Source organism: Oryza glaberrima, chromosome 8, assembly GCF_000147395.1.
Source record: "Oryza glaberrima chromosome 8, OglaRS2, whole genome shotgun sequence".
Taxonomy (NCBI): Eukaryota; Viridiplantae; Streptophyta; class Magnoliopsida; order Poales; family Poaceae; genus Oryza; species Oryza glaberrima.
In genome coordinates, this window is record NC_068333.1 from 20,604,056 (window position 1) to 20,626,316 (window position 22,261).

At 44.0% G+C, this 22,261-nt stretch overlaps 3 protein-coding genes across 5 annotated transcripts; 1 reads left to right on the forward strand and 2 right to left on the reverse strand.

The window, feature by feature from the left end:
• Positions 1-1,735: 1,735 nt before the first annotated feature.
• LOC127781730 (protein transport protein SEC23-like) lies at positions 1,736-13,979 on the forward strand. Its single transcript, XM_052308737.1, has 14 exons — positions 1,736-1,928; positions 2,409-3,009; positions 3,100-3,315; positions 3,450-3,623; positions 4,453-4,614; positions 9,601-9,743; positions 10,170-10,245; positions 10,341-10,516; positions 10,600-10,681; positions 10,943-11,020; positions 11,829-11,990; positions 12,284-12,547; positions 13,004-13,108; positions 13,623-13,979. Exons 2-14 carry the CDS (start codon positions 2,500-2,502, stop codon positions 13,764-13,766), a joined length of 2,292 nt encoding a protein of 763 aa, XP_052164697.1. The 5' UTR covers positions 1,736-1,928; positions 2,409-2,499; the 3' UTR covers positions 13,767-13,979.
• On the reverse strand, positions 5,726-16,563 carry LOC127781731 (probable carboxylesterase 12). 3 transcript variants are annotated; one of them, XR_008019058.1, is made up of 2 exons: positions 16,015-16,563; positions 5,726-6,962 (listed from the first exon to the last, which is right to left on the reverse strand). XR_008019058.1 is itself a non-coding variant. In XM_052308739.1 (2 exons), exon 2 carries the CDS (start codon positions 15,240-15,242, stop codon positions 14,130-14,132), a length of 1,113 nt encoding a protein of 370 aa, XP_052164699.1. In that variant the 5' UTR covers positions 15,243-15,337; positions 16,015-16,541; the 3' UTR covers positions 13,945-14,129. The 3 variants fall into 3 exon arrangements, 2 of the variants coding, with proteins under 2 accessions (XP_052164699.1, XP_052164700.1); XM_052308739.1 differs by lacking the exon at positions 5,726-6,962 and adding an exon at positions 13,945-15,337 and having other exon boundaries at positions 16,015-16,541; XM_052308740.1 differs by lacking the exon at positions 5,726-6,962 and adding an exon at positions 13,945-15,343 and having other exon boundaries at positions 16,015-16,541.
• A 2,846-nt stretch (positions 16,564-19,409) lies between these two features.
• Positions 19,410-20,844, reverse strand: LOC127782583 (2-hydroxyisoflavanone dehydratase-like). The gene has a single exon (XM_052309851.1). The coding sequence runs from the start codon at positions 20,658-20,660 to the stop codon at positions 19,671-19,673; it is 990 nt and encodes a 329-aa protein (XP_052165811.1). The 5' UTR covers positions 20,661-20,844; the 3' UTR covers positions 19,410-19,670.
• Between the last annotated feature and the right edge of the window lie 1,417 nt (positions 20,845-22,261).

The following is a 22,261-nucleotide window of genomic DNA, read 5'->3' on the forward strand; positions in this document are numbered from 1 at the left end:
TTTGTAAAGTATTTGGTATGATTATTTTTCAAGAAATAGGCGAATATTTCTGAATAGAGATATCTTTTGACCTTGAAATGTTTGGAATTTGTAATGCCATCAAACCTGAAAACTAATGACTACAAACATTATATATTTCTGAATAGATATTTTCGCTATATTTTACATGCCAAATTTGAATCTGGCAAGTATATCACGCCAGAAAGATGAGCACCGTAGATACAGGGTGAAAGAAAATTTCAGTTCAAGTGGGCTAGTGCAAAATTTGTACTCACTGCAGCTTGGTTTTCCTCGGCTCGTTTCCAAAATTAGTCTCAAATGATACAGGAGACTGTAGTAAATCAATTTTGAAGAAAACTCGAAAGAAAATGAAGCTTATATGTGCTTAAGGAGGGATCTTTTTTCATATATGCATAAAAACGGATAATGCTTGAGGTCGGATGTGTGACATGAAGAGTTTCATCAAATGCTCCATCACTCATGTGACCTTTCTTTACCAACGGAAACATTTTTTTGTAGATGATCACCAAAAACAACTTTACTCGCGCCAGTCGGCCTACGCTGACATGTAGAAATGGGATATTTCCTATGGACAATAGCAAATTATTGATGCGGATTACCTACTTGATGATCATTTGGATGAACCAAATAGTTTAGTTTAGAAAGTGGTCTAAGCAATGTAATACTCCCTCCATCCCATATTAAGTTCTTTTTTGACTCATCCTATTTATTCTAAAATAACTTCATTTCTGAATAATTATTGCATCAGAGTTAGTGAGAGTAAAGAAATATTTACATTGGGAATAGATAAAGTGAGTAGTAGTTGGATTAGGATTAGATTAAGTATGGGGTATTTTAGTATTTTGGTGTTTGTATTGGTATGTGTGGGGAATGAAAAATGAATTTATTTTGGGACGGAGGTAGTAGAAGTTTTAATAAAAGCTCGTGTTTACAAACATGGAACAAATAATCCAAGGCAATAATCATATAAGAAAGCTAAAGAAGAGAACGTGGCCTAGATTAAGGCTTTCGTTTGGGGGAGATGAGAACCTAATTCCTGCGCACGAAAAACGGAGCAGTCCATTAACACGTGATTAATTAAGTATTAGTTAATTTTTTTAAAAAAGGATCAATATATTTTTTAAGCAACTTTCTTACAGAAACTTTTTACAAAAAAGAACCGTTTAGCAGTTTGAAAAGTGTGTGCGCGGAATACGAGGAGGAGGAGTTGGGAACCTGTGTAGCCGAACACAGCTTACACACAGTAAAACCTTATTCTATAGTGGGGTTTGGGATGCACAAACTATGGTTTGTGGGACAAGTTTTAGTAATTAGTGCATATAACTATCATAAACCACGTCAAATTAGGCCCGTTTGATTTTTCAGGAACTTTTGTGTAGATCTTTTGAAAAGTTTATATAGTTTATCAGTGGCTGCGTTCGGCTACACTAGTTGCCGTAACGGCCACGACTGTAGCAGTTGTGAATGGCTGTAGTTGGCAGCTGGTTTGAACTGTCGCAGCCGCAGCAAGTCCCTCTTAACAGAGCCGATTTAAAAAACATGCAAAAATAATCCACTAGCCACGATAACGGGGTAATAATTTTTTAGCCTTGCTCATTAGGCCCGAGCCCGGCCCGACCGAACCCGGGGAAAACTGGGCCCTGGGCCTGGACAGTGAGTAACTGAGTACCGAGTAGGCAAACTTTTGGAACCCACCCCTCTGCCGACTGTAGACTCCAGGAGTCCAGACTCGGCTTGTCTTCTTTCTTTTCTGCTCTTTTCCCCGCGGCCATCCCCGTCGCCCCACCGCCGCCGCAGGAGCCCGCCGAGACGATCTCCTCCGCCGAGCAGCGCCGATCTCCCCTCCCGCGAGCAGCGGCGGCCGGCGACCTGCTGCTTCTGCCGAATTCTCTCCGGTGAACATCCCCGTACGTACGCGCATCCCCTTCCTCATCCCTCTCCACCCACGCCTTCTCTCTACGCGGCTATGCCTTAACCCTTAGCTTCTCCTTCTAGATCTAGAAGTTGCTTTTCTCTTTGCCTTTTAACCTTGGTACTAATAATAGCAGTTTGTTTCCGAAGAGAATTTTAGGGTTCAACTGAACCCCCATGCGTTGGCTGTGTACATGGATGCAGAGGCCGGGTTTATCCCATTTTCTTTTTTTTTAAAAAAAAAACTGAACACCCATGCCACTCGTTAGGTCAGGTCGGCCCCTGTTGTTGGTCTTGTGATATTTTGGAAACCAAGATGCTCATGGTAGTCATATACTTGGTTCTAATCAGAACAAATTGGATCGCACATCATGATTATATTTGATTTGCACTTATAAATGATTGATGCTTGCTGTTTTTTTTTTGTTTTTACTGAAGAAACACGTTGTTAATTAATTAGTTAATTGTTATTGCAGATTTGCAGGCCAAAGGCCTGATACAATTACCAAACAGAGGCTGTTTTGAAGACACTATAGTTAGGGGCTTAGAGTAACCTGGTTACAGATAATGTCTGAGTTCCTGGATCTCGAGCTGCAGGATGGGATAAGGATGCCTTGGAATGTTATACCAGGAACTAAGCAGGATGCTGCAAACTGTGTTGTTCCCGTTTCCGCCATATATACTCCTCTCAGACCAAATCCTGCCATTCCTGTTCTTCCTTACGGCCCCCTTCGTTGCCGCATGTGCCGTTCTATTCTCAACCCTTTCTGCGTTGTTGACTATGTTGCCAAGATTTGGGTTTGTCCGTTCTGCTTTCAGCGCAACCACTTCCCCCAGCACTACTCCTCTATTTCAGAAAGCAATCTCCCTGCAGAACTGTTTCCTCAATATACTACAGTTGAGTTCATGTCCACTGCCGAAACTGGTCCTGTAGTACCACCAGTCTTCCTCTTTGTTGTTGATACTTGCATGATTGAGGAGGAAATTGATTATTTGAAGTCTGCTCTAGCGCAAGCGATTGAGCTCTTGCCAGACCAATCTCTTGTTGGATTCATTACATTTGGGACATACGTGCAGGTTATAATATATTCAACATTCTCCCATTGATGATTCACTGCTTAATGTACTGGTACTAATTTATATATGAATGTATTTTGATCCATGTAGGTGCATGAATTGGGTTTTGGTTTGTTGCCGAAATCATATGTCTTCAAGGGGACGAAGGAGGTTACAAAGGATCAAATTCTTGAACAAATGTGCTTCTTTGCAGGGAAAACAAAACCTACAACAGGTGTTATCGCGGGCTCAAGGGATGGCCTTTCAGCAGAGAGCATTTCTAGGTTCCTGTTGCCTGCTTCTGAGTGCGAGTTTGTGTTGAATTCAGTAAGAATTATGCTTACATAGTTACATAGAAGAATGATACTAATATTTATTATACAGGATAAATTTTCACGTCTTATAGTACAATAGTATTTCTTCTCACCATTGCAAATTATTGATACTATTTATCCTTGTAGATTATAGAAGAACTGCAGAAGGATCCTTGGCCAGTTTCAGCTGATCAGCGTGCATCAAGATGTACTGGAACTGCATTAAGTGTTGCAGCCAGTCTATTGGGGGTTTGTGTCCCAGGATCAGGTGCTAGAATTATGGCATTCATAGGGGGTCCATCTACAGAGGGGCCTGGTTCTGTAAGTCAAAATTCTCTAATAAATTATCATCTTGTCATGTTTAAGGACACACCAATGGCCTACTGTTGGAACTGAGGTTCTTCATTCATACCCACCTGGTTTCAGTCTCTAGGATCATCATCTCGTTCCTTATTAAGTTGGAGCTCACATACATGCATGCGTGTTCAGCTGAAAAGGATATGGTTGTGCCTCCGCATTCCTATCATTTGTAGTGGACGCACATACCCATGACTGTGCATGTGGTATGACTGGGGTGTTCATGTGATTTGTGCCTCCTTATACTCTACAAAAGGATGAAAAAAATCTGGCTCAAGTTCTTGCTAGTGGTGTTTTAGTCCCACATGGCTATTATAGTTGCAGTAGAGTAATGAAGTTGGATAGGGCTGCTATCCAGGTGAAAGACTTAATGTTCATATGGGATGGACATAACTGGGATGTCTCTTATTTAGAGTAATTGTAATGAAAAATATGTGAAAACTATGTGAAAATTCTCTAGATCTATGTTTTGCTGTTCTAGAAACAACCACTTGATTTGAGTTTCTACTTAAATTATCTCACAACATTTCATTTTTGTACAAAGTAACTGTCATTTTATCTCCTTTTCTTTGTACTCACCGTAACTCCTGACTTATGATTGGGTGATACACAGTCAGGGAATAACAATGTAAAAAAACGTGCACATGATGCTCCACTCCTGTGTATTGATTATCGCTAAGGGTTTTCTTGTCTTAAATGTCTGCTCTTGATATATTTTTTTAAGAAACTGCATGAGATATTCTTATACCTTTTTTCCCCAATATACCTGATGATGTTCTTGGCAAAATTTCAGATCGTATCCAAGTCCTTGTCAGAACCAATTCGTTCACATAAAGACCTTGATAAAGGTTCTGCTCCACTTTATACCAAAGCTGTTAAATTCTATGAGGAGATCTCAAAGCAGCTTGTACATCAAGGCCATGTGCTTGATTTATTTGCATGTGCACTTGACCAGGTTTGCTGCTTTTCTCACTGTTTATCATTTAATAAGCTATCCACCCATTTCATCGCAAAGGATCACATATCAACTTATTGAATGAAGTATTATTTTATTTAGTAGTTTTAGTCTGTTAACAGGACTTGAACAAGTACTACTATCTTATTATTCATGGAGGATTGCCACACAAGCACTCTTGCGTTTATATTATATTATTACGCAAGCAAAAAACATTTATTGAAGCGTTTTGTTTCTTAAATGTCCAACAGCTCTATAAAATATTGTTTTTGGTGCATCAGAATTTAGGAGCACTATCAGCTATGTGCACAATGCCTGTTTAGGGATCATTTATACAAACTGTCTAATAGTTGCATATGCATTGTCAAAAAATGAATAAAAGCAGAAATATCAATACACAAGCTGTCAGTTTTAACTAACTAGTAATTATGCACGTGCAAGGCACGTTTTGGAAAGATAAAATATTGGCATAAAATCTTCTATATATGAGCTTACACAAAGATGAACTCTTTGATGATTCTCCTACTGCAGATTGGATGATAATCTTGACATTTCTATTAGTCGTCCACCAAAAGCAAGTTTATCAAGCGTACCTTATTTTACCAACAAAGAAATTCAGAAAGCTATACATTTTCACATGAGCAACCCACTTACCTAAACCAATAAAATTTCAGATTAAATCACATATGTTGTTGAATTCCATAACCCTATTTTTAAGTGATTAAGAACTGTCGGGAATAAACATAGTGTCCACCCTAGGAGAGCATGCACTTGGCCTTAGTACATAAAAGTTATAAGTTTTTTCATATCAGCATCCAATAATTCTTTTTCCCAGTATAAAAGGAGTAGATGAAGACAGGAAACTATTTACCAGAGATAACCACCTTAGTAAATTATCCTGGAAACTCTTAAATCCAAATGATTGTAGATAAATGAACATTGTAATAATGTTTTAGGCTGGCTTTTCAACCGTGTACATCCTCAGTTTTCCTATGCAGCTAGTCATTAATAATTAAAACATGTGAATCAACAACAGCATCATACCAAAAGATTCTATAAATGTGCAAAAAGTCAACATGATGAAAGAAAGAGTATAAACTCACATGCCACATTCCATACATGGTGAAAGCAAGAGTATAAACTCACCCATGCCACATTTCTTGCTAGGAGCATATGCTCTGTTCATATATCAGGAGAGAATGGTCAGTAGTACAAATAACAACCAATCGCACAAAATAATTTTGTGTTCATCCATCAGAGTAACTTCAGTTTAACATTAAATAAGGAATACTTATCTATGCTCATAATTTACTTTCTGGTAAATAGAAAATTGTAAATATCTAGGTGAATACATATGGTGAGCTATTTCTGCAATATAAAATTCACATTTATATGTGCATAGATGAACGAACAGTACAGATTTGAAAGCATGAATGGATACACAAATTATCTCTAGAAAAAGTGTGCAGTCTGCACTACAAAACATAGAAACATGATGTAGTATATCAATTTTAACATATACAATCAGTAATCACGCTAATCTGCTCTGCTTGTTAAGCCTCACAGCTCATAACAACAACACGGTACATTTCTTTTGAAGCACTTCTTCCTTTTGTTAGCCGTGAGGGAGGGGTACTTCTTTCTAGCATGTTTTCTACTTAATTCGAGTCAGCTTCAATTTTTAATATCGCCAAGAGGTCCTGTCAAAATTATAAATGACAAAAAAGAAATTGTTCTTCAGGGATATGAGTGATAACAGAACCTGTGTTGGTCGGCGATTTCCTCTAGATTGTCAATACTTAGAAATAGAGAAATCTTCAAAACAGGAATCAAAATTTCCACGTGATTTTCCCTATTCCAAAATCCTCTATGCAAGCCATCTATAGAATAAATAAATTTCGCATGGGGAATTCCATCAAGCAGGTAGTACTCAGTGCAAGACGTAACATGAAGAGGAAGAAGACATAGTTGGATGCATCGATTTTCTTCTGAGAATGCAGCTGGTCAGGAGGTAATTGTAGATGAAAGAAGAACAAACCATATTGACCTCTTGACGATCACCTGCATCAAATCAAACACACATGTGTGAAACTACACGTACGTGCTTCAGGAAAATGTATAAGTTCTGTGAATGATCAGAACTACTATACATAAATAAAACACAAAATCATTAATTGGTTTTGCCAACTAATATGTTATTAGGAGGATGTATCTTAGTAAAGATAGAAGAAGGTAGAAGGATGCAGGTTTACCCGGCAGCAATTTTGCTACACAATTGAACACCATTAAGAACCAAGATTGAGGTCCCCTGCAACCGAATATTTGACGAAAGCTTTTTATCTGTACTGCTGAAAGCCACAAGCCCATATATGTTAAACTGATGTACACTACATGTAATATATCACAGATATTTTCTAACACACAATATGAGTATCGCAATCTTTTTCTTTAACAAATATTGACATAAGGAGGACTAAACTTCATCACAATCATGTGTTTATTATAGACCCCAGATCTTATATATGTAATGTAAACATTGCTTTGACCGAATTTGAAAACAACGTATGAGCACTATATATTTTTATGCCTGGAACAAATGATGTAAACATTTGTATGACCTGAAAAATTCAGACAAGCATTTACCTATCACAAAAAAAAAAAAAAAAGACAGAACCTATGCTACCAGTCATTCACTGAGCTACTGCCATCACCCCACGTAGTTGAGCACAGTCCAGGAGATACTCTAAAACGACCAGTTTACCTGATTGGTCAGTAGGTAAGCATCGAAATCTGAACACATTAAAACCAAGCTGATGGTTTCTTGGAAAGTAAACTGATTTTCCTATCCTTTAAAAAAAAAAACTGATTTTCCTACTTCCTGCATCAAAAAGCCTGACACACAGAGATAAATCAACTTGAGCCAGGTAAAACATAGACTAAACAAGCATTTCGTTAAACATCATTTGGGAAGAGGGAGCATCGGTTTTTCTACTATTCCTTATAAGGACATGGACTCAGATTATCACATAAGGTAAAGTGCAGAATGCAAACCAATATCAAACGGAAACATTTAAGATCTAACTAACAGGTGATAGTTAGGTGTTTAAGCATCTATGAAGCTATTTTAATTCACATAATTAATAAGAAAATTTTAATCTCTCTCAAAATTTTTCCAACATAATTCTTTCAAAACCCCAATCAGGTGGTTCTGGGAATTGCAATGATGTTACTCATAATTTAGTTGTTTTGAAGTTTAATTTAGTTCCGATGAAGGCGTTTTGACCCACTTCGGTAGCTCCCTCATCTTGTCTAAACTAAGCAAAAGAACAATGGGCAACAGGCCATACTCTTTGCCATAATTCATACCCTGATAAACAAATATGATTATGTTAAGACCATCAACACACATGAATAAACTCTCATCAATCTGTTAGCTACGCATGCATGCAGCAGACAAACCAAATTTTCAGAAAAGGCAAAGACAAAACAGAGATGGAACCTGAGAGGACGAAAGGTCTGAGCAGCTTTGGCGTGTTGTGATGCACCCAATGGCGTTGGGTGGCTGCTGGAGAAAGTCCGGCCGGCCGAGCCATCCTAGGTGATGGCGAGAACGGAGTACGCTACTACGCTTGGCCATGGCCGCGGCTGGAGGAGGTTGGGCTCTTGGGGGAAGGCCAGCACTTGTGGAGAAGACCAGCCGGCAGGAGGCGGAGGACGTTCGATGGCAGCCTGGATCCAACAGGCAACGGGCTGAGGAGGTCGAGAGCGCCGCTGGTGATGGAGAAGATCGCGCATGCTGGAGCAGCGGTCGAGTGTGGCGGTGGCGGCTGGGGCTGGGGACGACCTCCGTTCGGTCTCCTGTGGGGATAGCGATAGAGTGCGGCGACGGCGGCAGCAGATGGGGACGACCTGGGGCGAGCGGTCGTCGTTCAAGTCAAGCATCAGCAGCAGCATCTCCACCGGTCGTCGCGGCCATGGTCCTCGTCGTCGAGCCATCTCCACCGATGCAACCCGCCTCTCCGCCCGGATTGCCGCCTAGAGCACGTCACCGCTGCCTCCTCCGCCTCCAGATTCACTCGGTCGTCGGCACCACCTCACCATTCGTCGACATGCGCCCGCCGCCGGCCATCGACTCCACCGCTCGGCCTCCCGCCGGCATGGCAGCCCGTTGCCCTGCGCTGACCCCATCCACGCCGGTGCACGGGGTACTCGTCCCGCTGGTCTCGCCGCCCCCTCTGCCTGGAGCACGCCTTCACGCCGCCAGCCGGCCCGTCGCCCTGCGCCTCTCCACCGCCGACCGCCACCGTCTCTGCGCTGCCTCCGCCCAACCTCTGCTCCAAACCGCCGCCGGGTCCCCTTCCGATCTGGAGGCCGTTCTTGACATTTTGCCTCGGCGCGCCGCCGGCCTGGACGATGGGGGAGGAGGCGGGGAAGGAGGCGCGACGGCGGAAGGCGGAGGAGGAGGAGGCGCGGGCGGTCTGGGCGGTGGTTTCTTTTCTTTTTTTTGGCGATTTATTAGCGAAGAGAACGATTGCGAAGCGCTTAACCGCCGACGAGATTACCGGCACCTCCCCGGCGAACTCTTCTCGACGACGGCGGCGGCGGGAGGCGGCGACCCGGTGACGCTTGAGGGGCGGGCGTAGCTGCGTGCGAGCGAGCGGCGCCGGCGGGCGCGCAGGAGGCGAGCGGCGGGCGGCGCCGCGCAAGAGGATAGGATGGGTTATTTTCTTTTCTTTTTTTTCCGCTAACCGCTGTTTACCACGTGGGAATCGCTAATTGCAGAGGTTGATCCAACTTTTAATATAAACCGTTGGATGAATAGATCTAAGGGTCTGGAGAGAGAGGTGTTTGATGAACTGGTGCTTTTTATATTGGTATAGATTAGCATATCATGAAACATCACTAATTTTCTTGATTCTTTGCTATGATTTTGCATGGTTGCCTTGTTTAGAATTAACAGTTTCTTGTCATATACTCTTTTCTCAGGTTGGTGTTGCTGAGATGAAGGTTGCAGTGGAGAGGACTGGGGGAATAGTTGTGCTTGCAGAAAGTTTTGGCCATTCTGTTTTTAAAGAGTCACTCCAACGCATTTTTCAGTCCAGCGACAATGATCTTGGCTTATCATTCAAGTAAATATATCTTAGCCCACTTGGTTCAGCTGGATTTTAACCTGCTCACATTTCCATGTTTAGTTTGCCTTCTATCTACTGCAAAATTAGAAAATAAAAATAGCGAAGTTCCTTGAGTCAGTTCTTTCTGTTATGTGAACACTCACGGGAGAGTCATTTTTCATACCTCCTTCCCCCTTCCACTTCCTCTCACTCACTCACTTGTGATGCATGCATACCAGAGAAGTTACAGATAAGTTAGAAACAAATTGCTTGCCAGCTTGTGTGCAGCTAATTATTGTTCAATTCAAACCATCAACATCTGTTCATCATAGGTGAAAAGGGGGCTTCAATGACATAAAGAAAACCATTATGGCATCTAATAAACTGCATCAGCACAACTTTATTTTTGAGTTTTCTGATTCCTGTACATAAACTACTTTGCAGTGGTATATTTGAAATTAACTGCTCAAAGGATGTCAAAATTCAAGGCATTATTGGACCTTGTACTTCCCTGGAGAAGGTATAGTATGTAGTTAATGACATGATTTAAACATTTTAGAATGATGATGGTATTATATATTTTTATGGGTTTTTCTCATGTTATTGTTTGTACAGAAAAGTCCTCTATCCTCAGATACAGTTGTAGGCCAGGGAAGCACTAGCGCCTGGAAGATGTGTGGTCTAGACAGGAAAACATCAATATGTTTAGTGTTTGATATTGCAAAAAAAGATGGGCCCGATGCAATTAGTCAATCAACAAGCAATCAGTTCTACTTCCAATTCTTAACATAGTATGTAATCTGCCTTTTCCCCTTCATAACATCTTTGACTCTTAGAGATGAATATCCATCTCACTTGGAGATACCATGTGCAGTTATCAGCATCATGAGGGTCAGATGAGATTACGAGCTACTACACTTTCCAGAAGATGGGTTGCTGGTTCTGGTGGTGTGCAGGTAAGTTCACTCCAGGAATCAATTTTCTTTAGTTTCTGCTTCTGTCTGTACCCATTTTTGGGACTAGTTGAGCTAATATGTTCAGTTATTCTGTCTGTCTCTTGTCAACCTGTTTCTGACAATTGCTTTCCATGTCATAATTCAGTCTCTGTCCATAAACAATTATGTTTAGTCCATTTCAATGCATTAAGTGTCAGATGATGTTTCCTCTTTTTTATGGGAAAAGGAATGTATATGCTTACTGGATTGCATGTGTTGTAGGATCTAATAGATGGTTTTGATCAAGAGGCAGCTGCTGCAGTCATGGCACGCTTGGTCTCATTTAAGATGGAAGCTGAGGTACTCCCTTATACTCTTAAATTATTGTAATACTTAATGCACACATGACATACTGTTTTGCTATTTTGTGGAGATGGAATATTGTACCATCAAAATATGTGAATGATGGAAATTTAACCTTGTATCCTTTTCTTGTACTATATATGTAGATGACCACCACTTTTTCCCCCTTTTGAAATTTTGAGAATACGGGTAGTCTAATTGATCTATTTCTTCACTTTTCTTAACATATCTTGAATTAGTTGAAGCATTTAAAATATGAACTCAACAGAAGTGGGCCTATACCTTTTCATGCTATCATTTACTAGTATGGAATCATTGTCTTCCTAGACAGATAGTCTTTTTGAAAAAAGGCTGTCGATGAGTGAGCCTATGTTGTCACGGTGCTGATTTTATTGGCCATGCCTTATGAGCATGTGTTGCGAGGAGAACAATCCTAGAAATTCTCACATTAAATAAGAAACAAAAAGCAGAGGATCCATGTATTGCCGATATACACAAGCCAATTATAGTTTATGTGGTTTCTTCTTAAATTGCCCACATAACTTTCTGCACATGGTCTTGAAAGGGAATGAAATATGATATAATGGACTTTCATTTATACACAGAGAGCACTAATTGGTAGTAATAGAACTATGTAGAAAACAAGCTTGTCTGGCTCCCAAGGCTGCTTAATTTGTATCAGTTAGAACTGCTGCAATTATTTTTTTGCTTATGTTTTCCTGCATAAGCCATACCCTAGATCGATCTTGCTATTGAAGTCCTATTATACCAGTCTCTTATAGCATTATCTTGATGTTCCTTTCAGGCTGATTTTGACCCAATAAGATGGCTTGATCGAGCATTAATTAGTATGTGCTCAAAATTTGGAGACTATCAGAAGGAAACACCCTCATCTTTCAGTTTATCTCCACGTCTATCAATATTTCCACAATTTATGTTTAATTTAAGGCGTTCTCAGTTTGTTCAGGTAATCTGTTTCTCATGTTCATTCAGTCATGCTGAACATATACTCTCAGTTTGATTTAGACTATTGAGCGGATTGTAGCCATGGATATCTGCTTGATTATGGGGATAAATTAAATATTTTAAGAAATGAACTTAACAAATAGCTTAAAATAGGTGATCTCAGCAATGCAGTAGAAGAAGGTTTTTTAAGAAAATGTGTATTTCGAACTGTGGAGCGATCCGGTGAATAATCTGAAAAGAACTGGTGGTTATATTTCTCTGTTTCTATTCTCAAATAATTTGCTTCCCATGCAGGTGTTTAATAATAGTCCAGATGAAACTGCATATTTTAGGATGATGTTAAACAGAGAGAATGTAGCGAATGCAGTTGTGATGATCCAGCCTTCACTTATATCATATTCATTTCAATCAGGCCCAGAGCCTGTTCTGTTGGATGTAACTGCAATTGCTGCTGACAGGATCCTTTTGTTGGATTCTTATTTTACTATCGTCATATTCCATGGGATAACCATTGCGCAGTGGCGAAAGGCTGGCTACCAAGATCAGCAAGGGCATGAGGTAATGTTTTGTAAGCCAAACCATGATAAGAGCAGATACGATTCAGCAGCTACATGTGAACTTTCATCTAAGCTCGTGAATAAATTGTCTAGTTTGATATGAATTATGTAGGTTTGGTTTTGCATTAAAACTACAAAATAATCATTATAAATATTGTCGTACTCTTTAAAATATGGAGCTTGGGGTTGATGGTGCGTTGGATTTCGTCCATCCCCCCGCTCCAGATCTTTTCTGGTTGCAAAGGCATGTGTGTTATTTGTAAGATTTTTGTAGAAAAGGTATTTTATCTTGGATATGAGTATACATAAGTGGATATATATATAAGTTTTCGATTTATGAATAATTAATTATTTACTTCCTTTTTATATTTTAAACTTATATTTATTTGGGAATTGTATGTTAGTATACAGTACATACTACAGTTGAATTCAACAGTTAATTTTGTATGATGTTCAGGCATTTGCTCAGTTGTTGAAAGCTCCACATGAGGAAACTGATTCGATAATCAAGGAGCGCTTTCCTGTTCCTCGTTTGGTCGTGTGTGATCAATATGGTTCTCAGGTTATTTTTTTTCCCTTAAGCTATCAATACACTCTGCATCTGACATTTTTAGGAGAATACAATGTTGGCAATTTTCATGCTAACAGGATAAGATTTCAAGTCATCATAGTTTTTAATCCTGAACTGGATAGCCCAAATTTGAGATAAAAAAATTGCAATTAAGTCTCCCAGCAAAAAGTGCTCTCCCAGAACCCTTCTCCTAAAGACCTAAGTAAATGTCATGGTTTGGACATCACATTACCTTTGGATGCACACTTTTTGATAGTAAATATTGAATTGTAGGAAAATAAAAATGATATGGAAGTACCTTTAATTGAAAATCTTTTAATATCATTTCCATGTCAAAGCTAATTTTGTGTACTAGAATTGTCTATATTCTAAACGCATCTGTTTAGGAACGAAGGGAGGGACATTTTCAGAGGATAATCAGCACTTCCCACTAGCAACAAAAACAATTAAACAGTACTCAATCATAGAAGGGATCATAGAATTGCTATCTTTTTTTACATTGCAGGCTCGGTTTTTACTAGCAAAGCTTAATCCGTCTGTCACATATAACTCTGACAATCCTCCACCACCTGGAGGAGATGTCATATTCACGGATGATGTGAGCTTCGAAGTCTTCATGGATCACCTGCAGCGGCTGGCAGTTCAGTAGAACACGGTCATGAAGCAATTTTGTATGAATCTTCAATAGTCTCGTCCAGTGTACAGCAAAGAACGACTTCTCCGTGTAATTTATGCAGGTTACCACATTGTAATCTCGGATATGCCATTGTTGGCTCTACATCTGTATATTTCCATGGTTATAGGCTGCAAGGATCCTGCCTCCACTATAAATTCAAGAAGGAACATTCATGATTGTGTAAAATGCGTTTCATATCTTTCTCCTACCCACACTGACAGTAACTTTTTTTTTTCTGACACTGTACTGAACAGTAGCATGTATACACGTATCCTTCAAAACCGATCAGGCCTCAACCTATGCAGATTATCACAAGTAACTAGCCAACTAGGCAGTTTAAGCATCCATTCTTGAAGCTGTGATCACTTGTTCTCCTTCATTGATGAATGCGACGACAGCATCCATCTCCTTGGCCGCCTTCTCGCCGTCCGGCTCCACGAGGAAGTAGACATGGTTCTCGCCGGGCGTCTCGTACAGCACCGCCTCGCCGCCCCAGCCGCTCGCCCTGGCCGCCGCGACGTAGGCGCGGCCCCTCGCGCTCAGCGTGTCCAGCGACGCCACCGTCACCAGCACGCGCGCGCGCCCGAGCCGCCGCCACTCCCCGCGCGCCATGGCCACCGGGTCGATCACCGGGTCGTCCACCTCGTACCGCCCCGCGCACACGAACCCCCACGTCCGCTCCCGCCACCGCCGCGTCGCCGGGTCCGCCGTCTCTGACGGCACCGGCCGCTTCCCCCAGAAGTAGGGGTCGAGGAGAGCCACGCCGTGGATGGCCGCGCCGCCGTGCAGCCCCCCCTCCCCGCCGGCGCGCATCGCCACGTTGTGCGCGATGTTGCCGCCGGCGCTGTCCCCGACGAGGAACAGCCTCGCCGTGTCGCCGTGGCGCGACAGCCATGGCTCCGGCCCGGCACCGGCGTTCTCGAGCACCCACCGGAGCGCCGCCCACGCGTCGTCGTAGGCCCTCGGGAGCCGGTGCTCCGGCGCGAGGTGGTACTCCACGGACACGGCGACCACCCGGGCCTTCGACACCAGCGCGTTGAGGTAGCGATGGTACGTCGGCGAGAACGCCGACTCCGTCACGAACCCGCCGCCGTGGTAGAACACCACCACCGGCAGCTTGTCGCCGCCGCCGCGCTTCCCCGCCGTGAGGTTGGCGACGTTCGGCAAGTAGAGGCGGACGGCGAGGCCGGCGTCGGCGTCGATGACCACGTCCTTGGAGGCCACGCCGGTGGCCGGGTCCATCGACGCCGGCACGGTGTCCGTGCCAATGAACCGCACGACGCGGCCGCTCTTGTAGAGGACCAGGAAGGGGAAGAAGAAGAAGTCGACGTCCTCGCCGTCGCCGGCGCCGGTTAAGGCTGCCGGAGCCGGAGGAGGAGCGCGCGGCGAGAGCAATGCTCCCGCCATGTTGAGCAGGAGCAGCAGCGCAGACGAGATGCTCGCCGCCATGAGCAAAGCTTTTGGTAGTGGTAGCAATTAACCTTTTTCTCGTTCCCGCCTTTTATGAAGAACTCCATTTTAATAGAATCCCACTCTCATGATGCCTGGTGCTTGATCATGACGAGTTGGTTAATTAAAGGTCCGTACAATATTTCCCTTTTGAAAATTGAATTTAGGCCAAACTAATACTACTATTGAGGAGTAATATGACACAATTATTTATGCACACTTCGTTAAAAAAAATGGTTCAAAAAAATTATTTATGCACACATTTCTTTCGGATTTACTCCCTTCATTTTATATTATAAATCGTTTGACTTTTTTAAGTTATATTGATTTAAATTTAACTAAGATTATAGAAAAATAAACAAACATATTATCATAGTATATTTAATGTTAAATTTAATAAAATTAATATGGTATTGTTTATATTGCTATTTTTTTCTATATACTTGATTAAATCTAAAGAAATTTAGTTAAGAAAAAAGTCAAACAATTTATGATATAAAACAAAGATTGAGTATATTATTATGATTAATCAAGTAGCAGCAATTGCAAGAGGTGAGGAAGGGCGTGGATCAGTGGCGTAGCTAGGATTTTAGGTTAGGGTGGTCCAATTTAATTAATATAATTTTTCTGAACACTATTAATGTTAGTATACTATTAACATTAAACTGCTTCAACAAATCTACAATAGGATTATGCATTGTTTTAACGGATTTATCAATCCAATTCTAATCGGAATTCCCAAAATCGAACCGAAACTAACACAGTGACATACCTGCTTGCTGAACGCTGCTCTTGATCGTCACCAGACGCCGGTTGCCGCCGTTGGACATGGGCCCCCAATCCCAAGCGTTGAGTCGTCGAGTTATAAAAGCAGCACTTGCACGATCGATGGCGTAGTAAGGATGGGAACTGGGTAGGACGGAAACCGGAACAACAACTCGATAAAGAAAATCAACTTATGAAACAAAAGCATCGGTCTTTTCTATGTTGGATCAGAACAGGGGTAATAAGCATTTGGGCCAGATTTTACTGTTGGTCCATGGCCCACACGGATCACCATGTGGCTCCGCCACTGGCGTGGATTTCTCGGCCTCACACGTGCCGATCGATGCGTAAGAGCGACTCGCAGTTTGTAGTTTCCGGTGAATTCGATAACACAACATACACGTCGAAGTCGCCAGATTCCGCCTTACTGGATCGAAAGATCTCATGACACGGGGCGTTTTGGACTGAAGCTGCTACGCTGGCCTGGAGCAGTAGAGTACTGGACGGCACGCCAAAACGCAACCCGACGAAAGCAGGTAAGCCACATGAGGTATTCCTTCCTTCCTTCCTTTGTCGTAGTCCTCCTGTATCATCCGAAAATTCCCATAAATTAGCGGTCGCCAATTTCAGGGTCCTAGCTTTTTTTTTTATACTGGTAAGTGGTAACGAACAAGGACATTTGAGCAGACATCACAGCACAGCACGAGTACTAGCATTGGAGTAGCAAGTTCAACTGCACTTACGTACTGCTGCTATATATATATGACCCGCGGTCCATAATATCATCATCCTACGACTAATGAAAAGACAGAGATAGCTAAGTGCTTGTTACTCAAAACTTTTTCTTCAAACTTTCAACTTTTTCATCACATCGAAACTTTTCTACACATATAAATTTCTAACTTTTTTCTTCAAACTTCTCATTTTAGTTAAACTTTCAATTTTTACGTTAAACTAAACACAGCCTAACCCCCCAGACCGTTGTGTTGGCACCACACCGATTGACATGCTCACTTTTGCTCCCACGGTCACTGTCTCACCGAGTCACCGGTGACATTCCTCGGTGGATCTCTAATTGGTGGAGGCACTTAAGGCAGGCCAGGCAGAACAGGCGTAGTTTCAGCCTGCAGCTTGTACGACCCATGAGGCCCAATAAATTGTGTTTCGTCGGCCGAATGGTTGCCATGCCGAGCTCGTCGAACTCGGAAGGAATAAGTTCATCTGTCATACCTCAACTTTACACCGAGTTTGTTTGACATCCCTTATCCTCATTACCAGAAATCTTCACCCCTAAACGATACAAAACAATACAATTTATATCCCATAGCAGTATAGATGTCTGTTTTCGCTGACGTGGCATCCTAGTCAGCAAAATAAAAATAAAATGTGGATCCCACGTGCAAGTGAAGTGAGGAGAAAAATATAGGGCCCACGTCTCTTTTTTCTTTTTCTCTTTTCTTTCTTCTCAACTCTTCTCTTACCTTCTCTTCATGGGAGGTTGTCGGCGGCAGATGGGGCCGATGCGGCCGGCGAGCCTGGCCGAGTTCCACCGCCGGGGCACCGATGCACACGTGCCACACGCGCCATTGGTGGCGAGGGGAGAGGCGGCCGGCCGCGCTGGCGGGAGAGAGAGGAGAGGAGGACCGAGAGAGGGGCGGAGCGACCGGCGGTGGAGGGCTGAGGCCGGCGCGAGCTCACGTCGGGAGGAGTCCGAGACGAAGACGGTGGCTGGATCCAGGGTGGCGAGTGGGGCGGAGTCGAGGACAAAGCCGGGTAGGCTGAGGGTCGGCCGTGGGGCGCTGCCGGCCTCGACGGGGTTCTCGAGGTGGCTGCCTCGCTCCCCCTGCCTCGCCCCCTCCAGCCACCGCAGCCGCCACCATCTCCTTCGGGCTCATCCCCTCCGCCTCTCGCCGCCGGCCGACATCCTCTCCCCCCTCTCCGATCGTGTCCGCTCTCTGCCGCCATGGTGCAGCAGTTATTGCAGGCGATGGCAATGACGGCAGTGACGACGCCAGCGCCGACGTTGGGGGGCAACGGAGAAGAGGCGGTGGAGCTTCCGGAGGCCGACGATGAAAGATGCTGGTGGTCATGGCTTCTTGGAGTCGCGGGTGGACTCCGATCAACACACCATCGCAGTGGCCATAGCCACGGATGCGGCGGCGGAGGCAGCGGTTGCGGCCAACTGGCCAAGCAAGTGGCGAGCGAGCGTGCGGCCGGCGAAGCGGAGCGGCCGGCAGAGCAGACCACCGGTGGTGGCGGTGGAGGTGGGCGAGCGCGCGGCTGGCGGAGCCGAGTGGGCAGCAGCCGGGCCATCTGCCGCCAGCTGCGTGTCGATGTCGAGAAGATTGGAAATGAGAAGAGAAGAGAAAAAAAGGAAAGGGAAAAAAGGAGAAGAAACAAGATATGTGGGCCTTATATTTTTCTCATCTCTTATATGTGGACCCTATATTTTTTATATATTTTGTTTTGCTGACTAGGATGCCACGTCAGCGAAATCACCTATATATACTGCTATAGAACCTTGATTGCACGGTTTGTGTGAGTTTAGGGGCTATACATTTCTGGTTTTATGGTTAAGGGACCTTGAAAAATCTCGTTGTTAAGTTGAGGGATCTCTGGTGAACTTATTCCAACTTGGAAATTCGTTCCGACCGGTGGATGCGTATGTGTAGTCCGTTTGGTAAAGCTCCGATCTCTAAAGTTAACTTTAGGAGTTAAATTGAAGTGGAGTTGTGAAACAGTCTAAACCAAATTCTCACTATCTAGCTCATTTGTGAGAGCATTCTAGCCAACCCCACTCCCATTTTAAGTGGACCTGACAGCCTCAGATATTTTAGCTAGGTTGTAGACTTACAGCTCTAAAAGAGATAGAGTTGAACCTGAAGCCATGCCAAATAAGTCCTTAGTGGTGGGATCTGATTCCAGATGGTCACAACCACCTAGACTAGCTCGTGACTTGGCGAGGTAGGATTCAACAATGGGCTCTAAATTCGTTGACTAAAGTTTCAAAAAGGAAAAAAATCATTGACTCGTCGTCAATCATCATACTGTTGTTGTTGCGCTGGTTTCTCTCGCCAATTCATTTCATCCGCCTCACCAGTTCTTAGTCACTCTGATCGGGAACCCAGCTCATATAACCACTGCATTACCTGTCTCTTGCGACAGAGATGGCCCAATCAACCCACTAACCACTATTTCCCTGTCAATTTTACCTGTTAGCAATGCCCTTCTCAAGCCATCACACCCCTGTTGCGCATCAAAAGCAAATCTTACAAGTCACCAAGAATGGGAAAAACGCTTCTACTAGTGTAACAGCATTAACAGAATGTTGAAAGCAACATAAATTCGGACGAAAGTGTGCTGAAAACGATCGGAAACGGTAAATCTCTTCAGCGCTCGATCGACTGATAATTGATCATATTTATCAATTAAACTACTCAGTATTAACATCAATACGATACAACAATAAATTAAAAAAATAAATTTTAAGAAATTTTATATATAAAAAAGACGATAACGGTTGAAAACGGTAATCCATAGATAACCCTCAAAAACAACACTTACTAGATTGGGAATTTTCGTGACCATTTTCAACCCCACTTATACCGTGAAAAACAATGAGCACAGTTCCCGTTTCCGTTTCCGAATTTCGATCCGGCACTGCTATGTCGCTGCGCTGGATCGCTTGATGAAGGAGACGACGGCATCAAGCTCCGCCTCCGCCTTGTCTCCCCCGGCGGCGGCGGCGGCCTCCTCGAGGAAGTAGACGTGGCCCTCGCCGCCGGTCTCGTACAGCGCCGCCTCCTCCCCTTCCCACGCGCTCCCCCTCAGCGCCTCCACGTACATCCGAGCTCGGTCACGCATCGTGTCGAGCTCCCCCACGGTGACCAGTGCCCGCCGGCAGCCAAGCGCCGCCCATTCCTCCGCCGGAGTGGACAGCGGGTTGATGAACGGGTGGTCGATCCCGTACCTCCCGGCGCACATGAAGCCCCATGATCTCTCCGCCCGCCGCGGGAGCTCGGGGTCCGCGCGTTCCGACGGCACGAGCTCCCCGCCGCGGAAGAATGGGTGGAGAAGCACCATGCCTTCGATCCGCGCGCCGCCGGGGAGGCCGTCCTTGCCGGCCCTCATCGTCACGTTGTGCGCGATGTTCGCGCCGGCGCTGTCGCCCGCGACGAAGATGCGCGCGGCGTCGCCGTGCTCCGCCAGCCACGGCTCCGGGCCGCCGGACGCCGAGCAGCTCGCCACCGTCCAGCGGAGCGCCGCCCACGCGTCGTCGTAGGCGGCGGGGAGCGGGTGCTCCGGCGCGAGGCGGTAGTCGACGGACACGGCGACGACGCCCGCCGCGGCCACGAGGGCGTTGAGGAACCTGGAGTGCACGCGGGAGAAGGCCGAGTGGACGACGAAGCCGCCGCCGTGGAAGTACACGACGACGGGGAGCTTCTCGCACCTCGGGACGCCGCCGGGCAGGTACAGCCGCGCGGCGAGGCTGCCGGACTGGGCGTCGATGACCACGTCCTTTGAGGTGACGCCGGTGACGGCGTCCGTGCCGGCGTCGACCCTCGCGGTGCCCATCAGACGGTGGACGCGGCCGCTCTTGTAGCGGATGAGCAATGGCGAGAAGTCGAAGTCGACCTCGGTGTCCGGATTCATGGCCGGAATGAGCAACGTGATGACAAGGTCTTGAACTGAATTGATTGTTTTTTGCTTGTTATGCTTTGTAAATCGAGGTGGAGATATCAGCCAAACAGACAAACAGTCATCACATCCGACAGTGAGAGAAAGAACAGAGGTAGAGCTTACGGCAATATTTTTGCGATATCTTTAGCACCACACATACTCCATAATTTGATCACATATGCAGTAGTTGTTGCATTGAAGTTCCTTTGATTCCTGAAAACTCTCTTGTTCCGTTCACATCATATCTTCCACACCACTAGCATATGAAGTAATTTCATCATTTTGGTCTTGCGTTTGGGTGTGTTCAGTTCACGTTAAAATTGGAAGTTTGGTTGAAATTGAAACGATGCGATGAAAAAGTTAAAAGTTTATTTGTGTAGGAAAATTTTGATGTGATAAAAAAGTTGAAAGTTTGAAGAAATAATTTGGAACTAAACTCGGCCTTTGTCTTCCTGAGACATCCTCTTACTCTACCACTCAAGAATGAAGCGGGTTGTGTGCAAATTTTGCTAGGTTGCGGTTAATTCCTTTTAGCATCCTCCCCCAAAGATGTCACACGAAATTACTGTTTGCTAACCATCCTCCTAGCGGCTTATACAATGTTTGCTAATCATCCTCCTAGTGGCTTATCCCATCCCTAATTATAGACCTATTACAACATACGGGCACGCATGTTGTTAGTCTAAAAAGATGTTCTACTATCAAATGTTAGTGTTAAGTGATGTCCAAGTAAACAACTGTCCAACAAACAACTTCAAGCATAAAGTTACCTGTGAAGTGCTTTCAATTAGTTACTCCTACAATCCTACTTGTGCAGTGGCATTTTACAACTTACAACGTGTTTCACGATTCTGCTCCATCAGGCGACGGTTGAGATCGTGAGACCGAAAGGATGAATCCCTAGCTATGGCAGTTATGAGTTACTATCAGCACTCTCGAGACCTCTATGGTGGTGTGGCATTTGAGATCGAGTGCGACATCCACAACGGCACACAGCCGGCACGCTCGTCGAGTGCGGCAAAACGGATTAAACAACCACTGTAGAGTAGCTCTCAAATGCGTGCCACCGGTTTAGAAGCTCCTACTACGACAGTTGATAGCCTACACTCTACTACAGCATTTCCACCACTTTGCTCGTCTTGTACGACAAGCGCCATCAAACTGTTTTTAAGACTTAAATAAACTTTTGATCTTATTCTTTATTAGTCCCTCCAATTAAGAATTAAGGCATACTCATCCATTCCCCTATATAACAAAATCGACGAGAAATTAACTCATCCCCTATATAATAAAATCAATGAACTAATGCAGGCATACAACTGTGCATTTCTATCAACAATTAATTTAACACATGAAGACTACAAATATGACCATATCTATTATATACTAAAAGTCCATTAAACTTCCTACAAACGCTCTCGTACTGCCACATGGCACTCCTAAAAACGCTCTTAAACCGCTATGTGGCATTCTAATGGATTAAGAAAATCTAGCCCTCGATTTATATTTAAATTGGCAGGCCCATTATTTCAAACCATTAGATTGGATTGGATTAGATTGAATTTAGTGCCTTC

Coding starts and splice junctions, on each gene's coding strand:
- LOC127781730 (XM_052308737.1), top strand. CDS start 2,500: ATGTCTGAGTTCCTGGATCTCGAGCTGCAGGATGGGATAAGGATGCCT. Junction 3,010..3,099: donor CATTTGGGACATACGTGCAG/GTTATAATATAT, acceptor TGATCCATGTAG/GTGCATGAATTGGGTTTTGG. Junction 9,744..10,169: donor GATCTTGGCTTATCATTCAA/GTAAATATATCT, acceptor ACTACTTTGCAG/TGGTATATTTGAAATTAACT.
- LOC127781731 (XM_052308739.1), bottom strand. CDS start 15,242: ATGGCGGCGAGCATCTCGTCTGCGCTGCTGCTCCTGCTCAACATGGCG.
- LOC127782583 (XM_052309851.1), bottom strand. CDS start 20,660: ATGAATCCGGACACCGAGGTCGACTTCGACTTCTCGCCATTGCTCATC.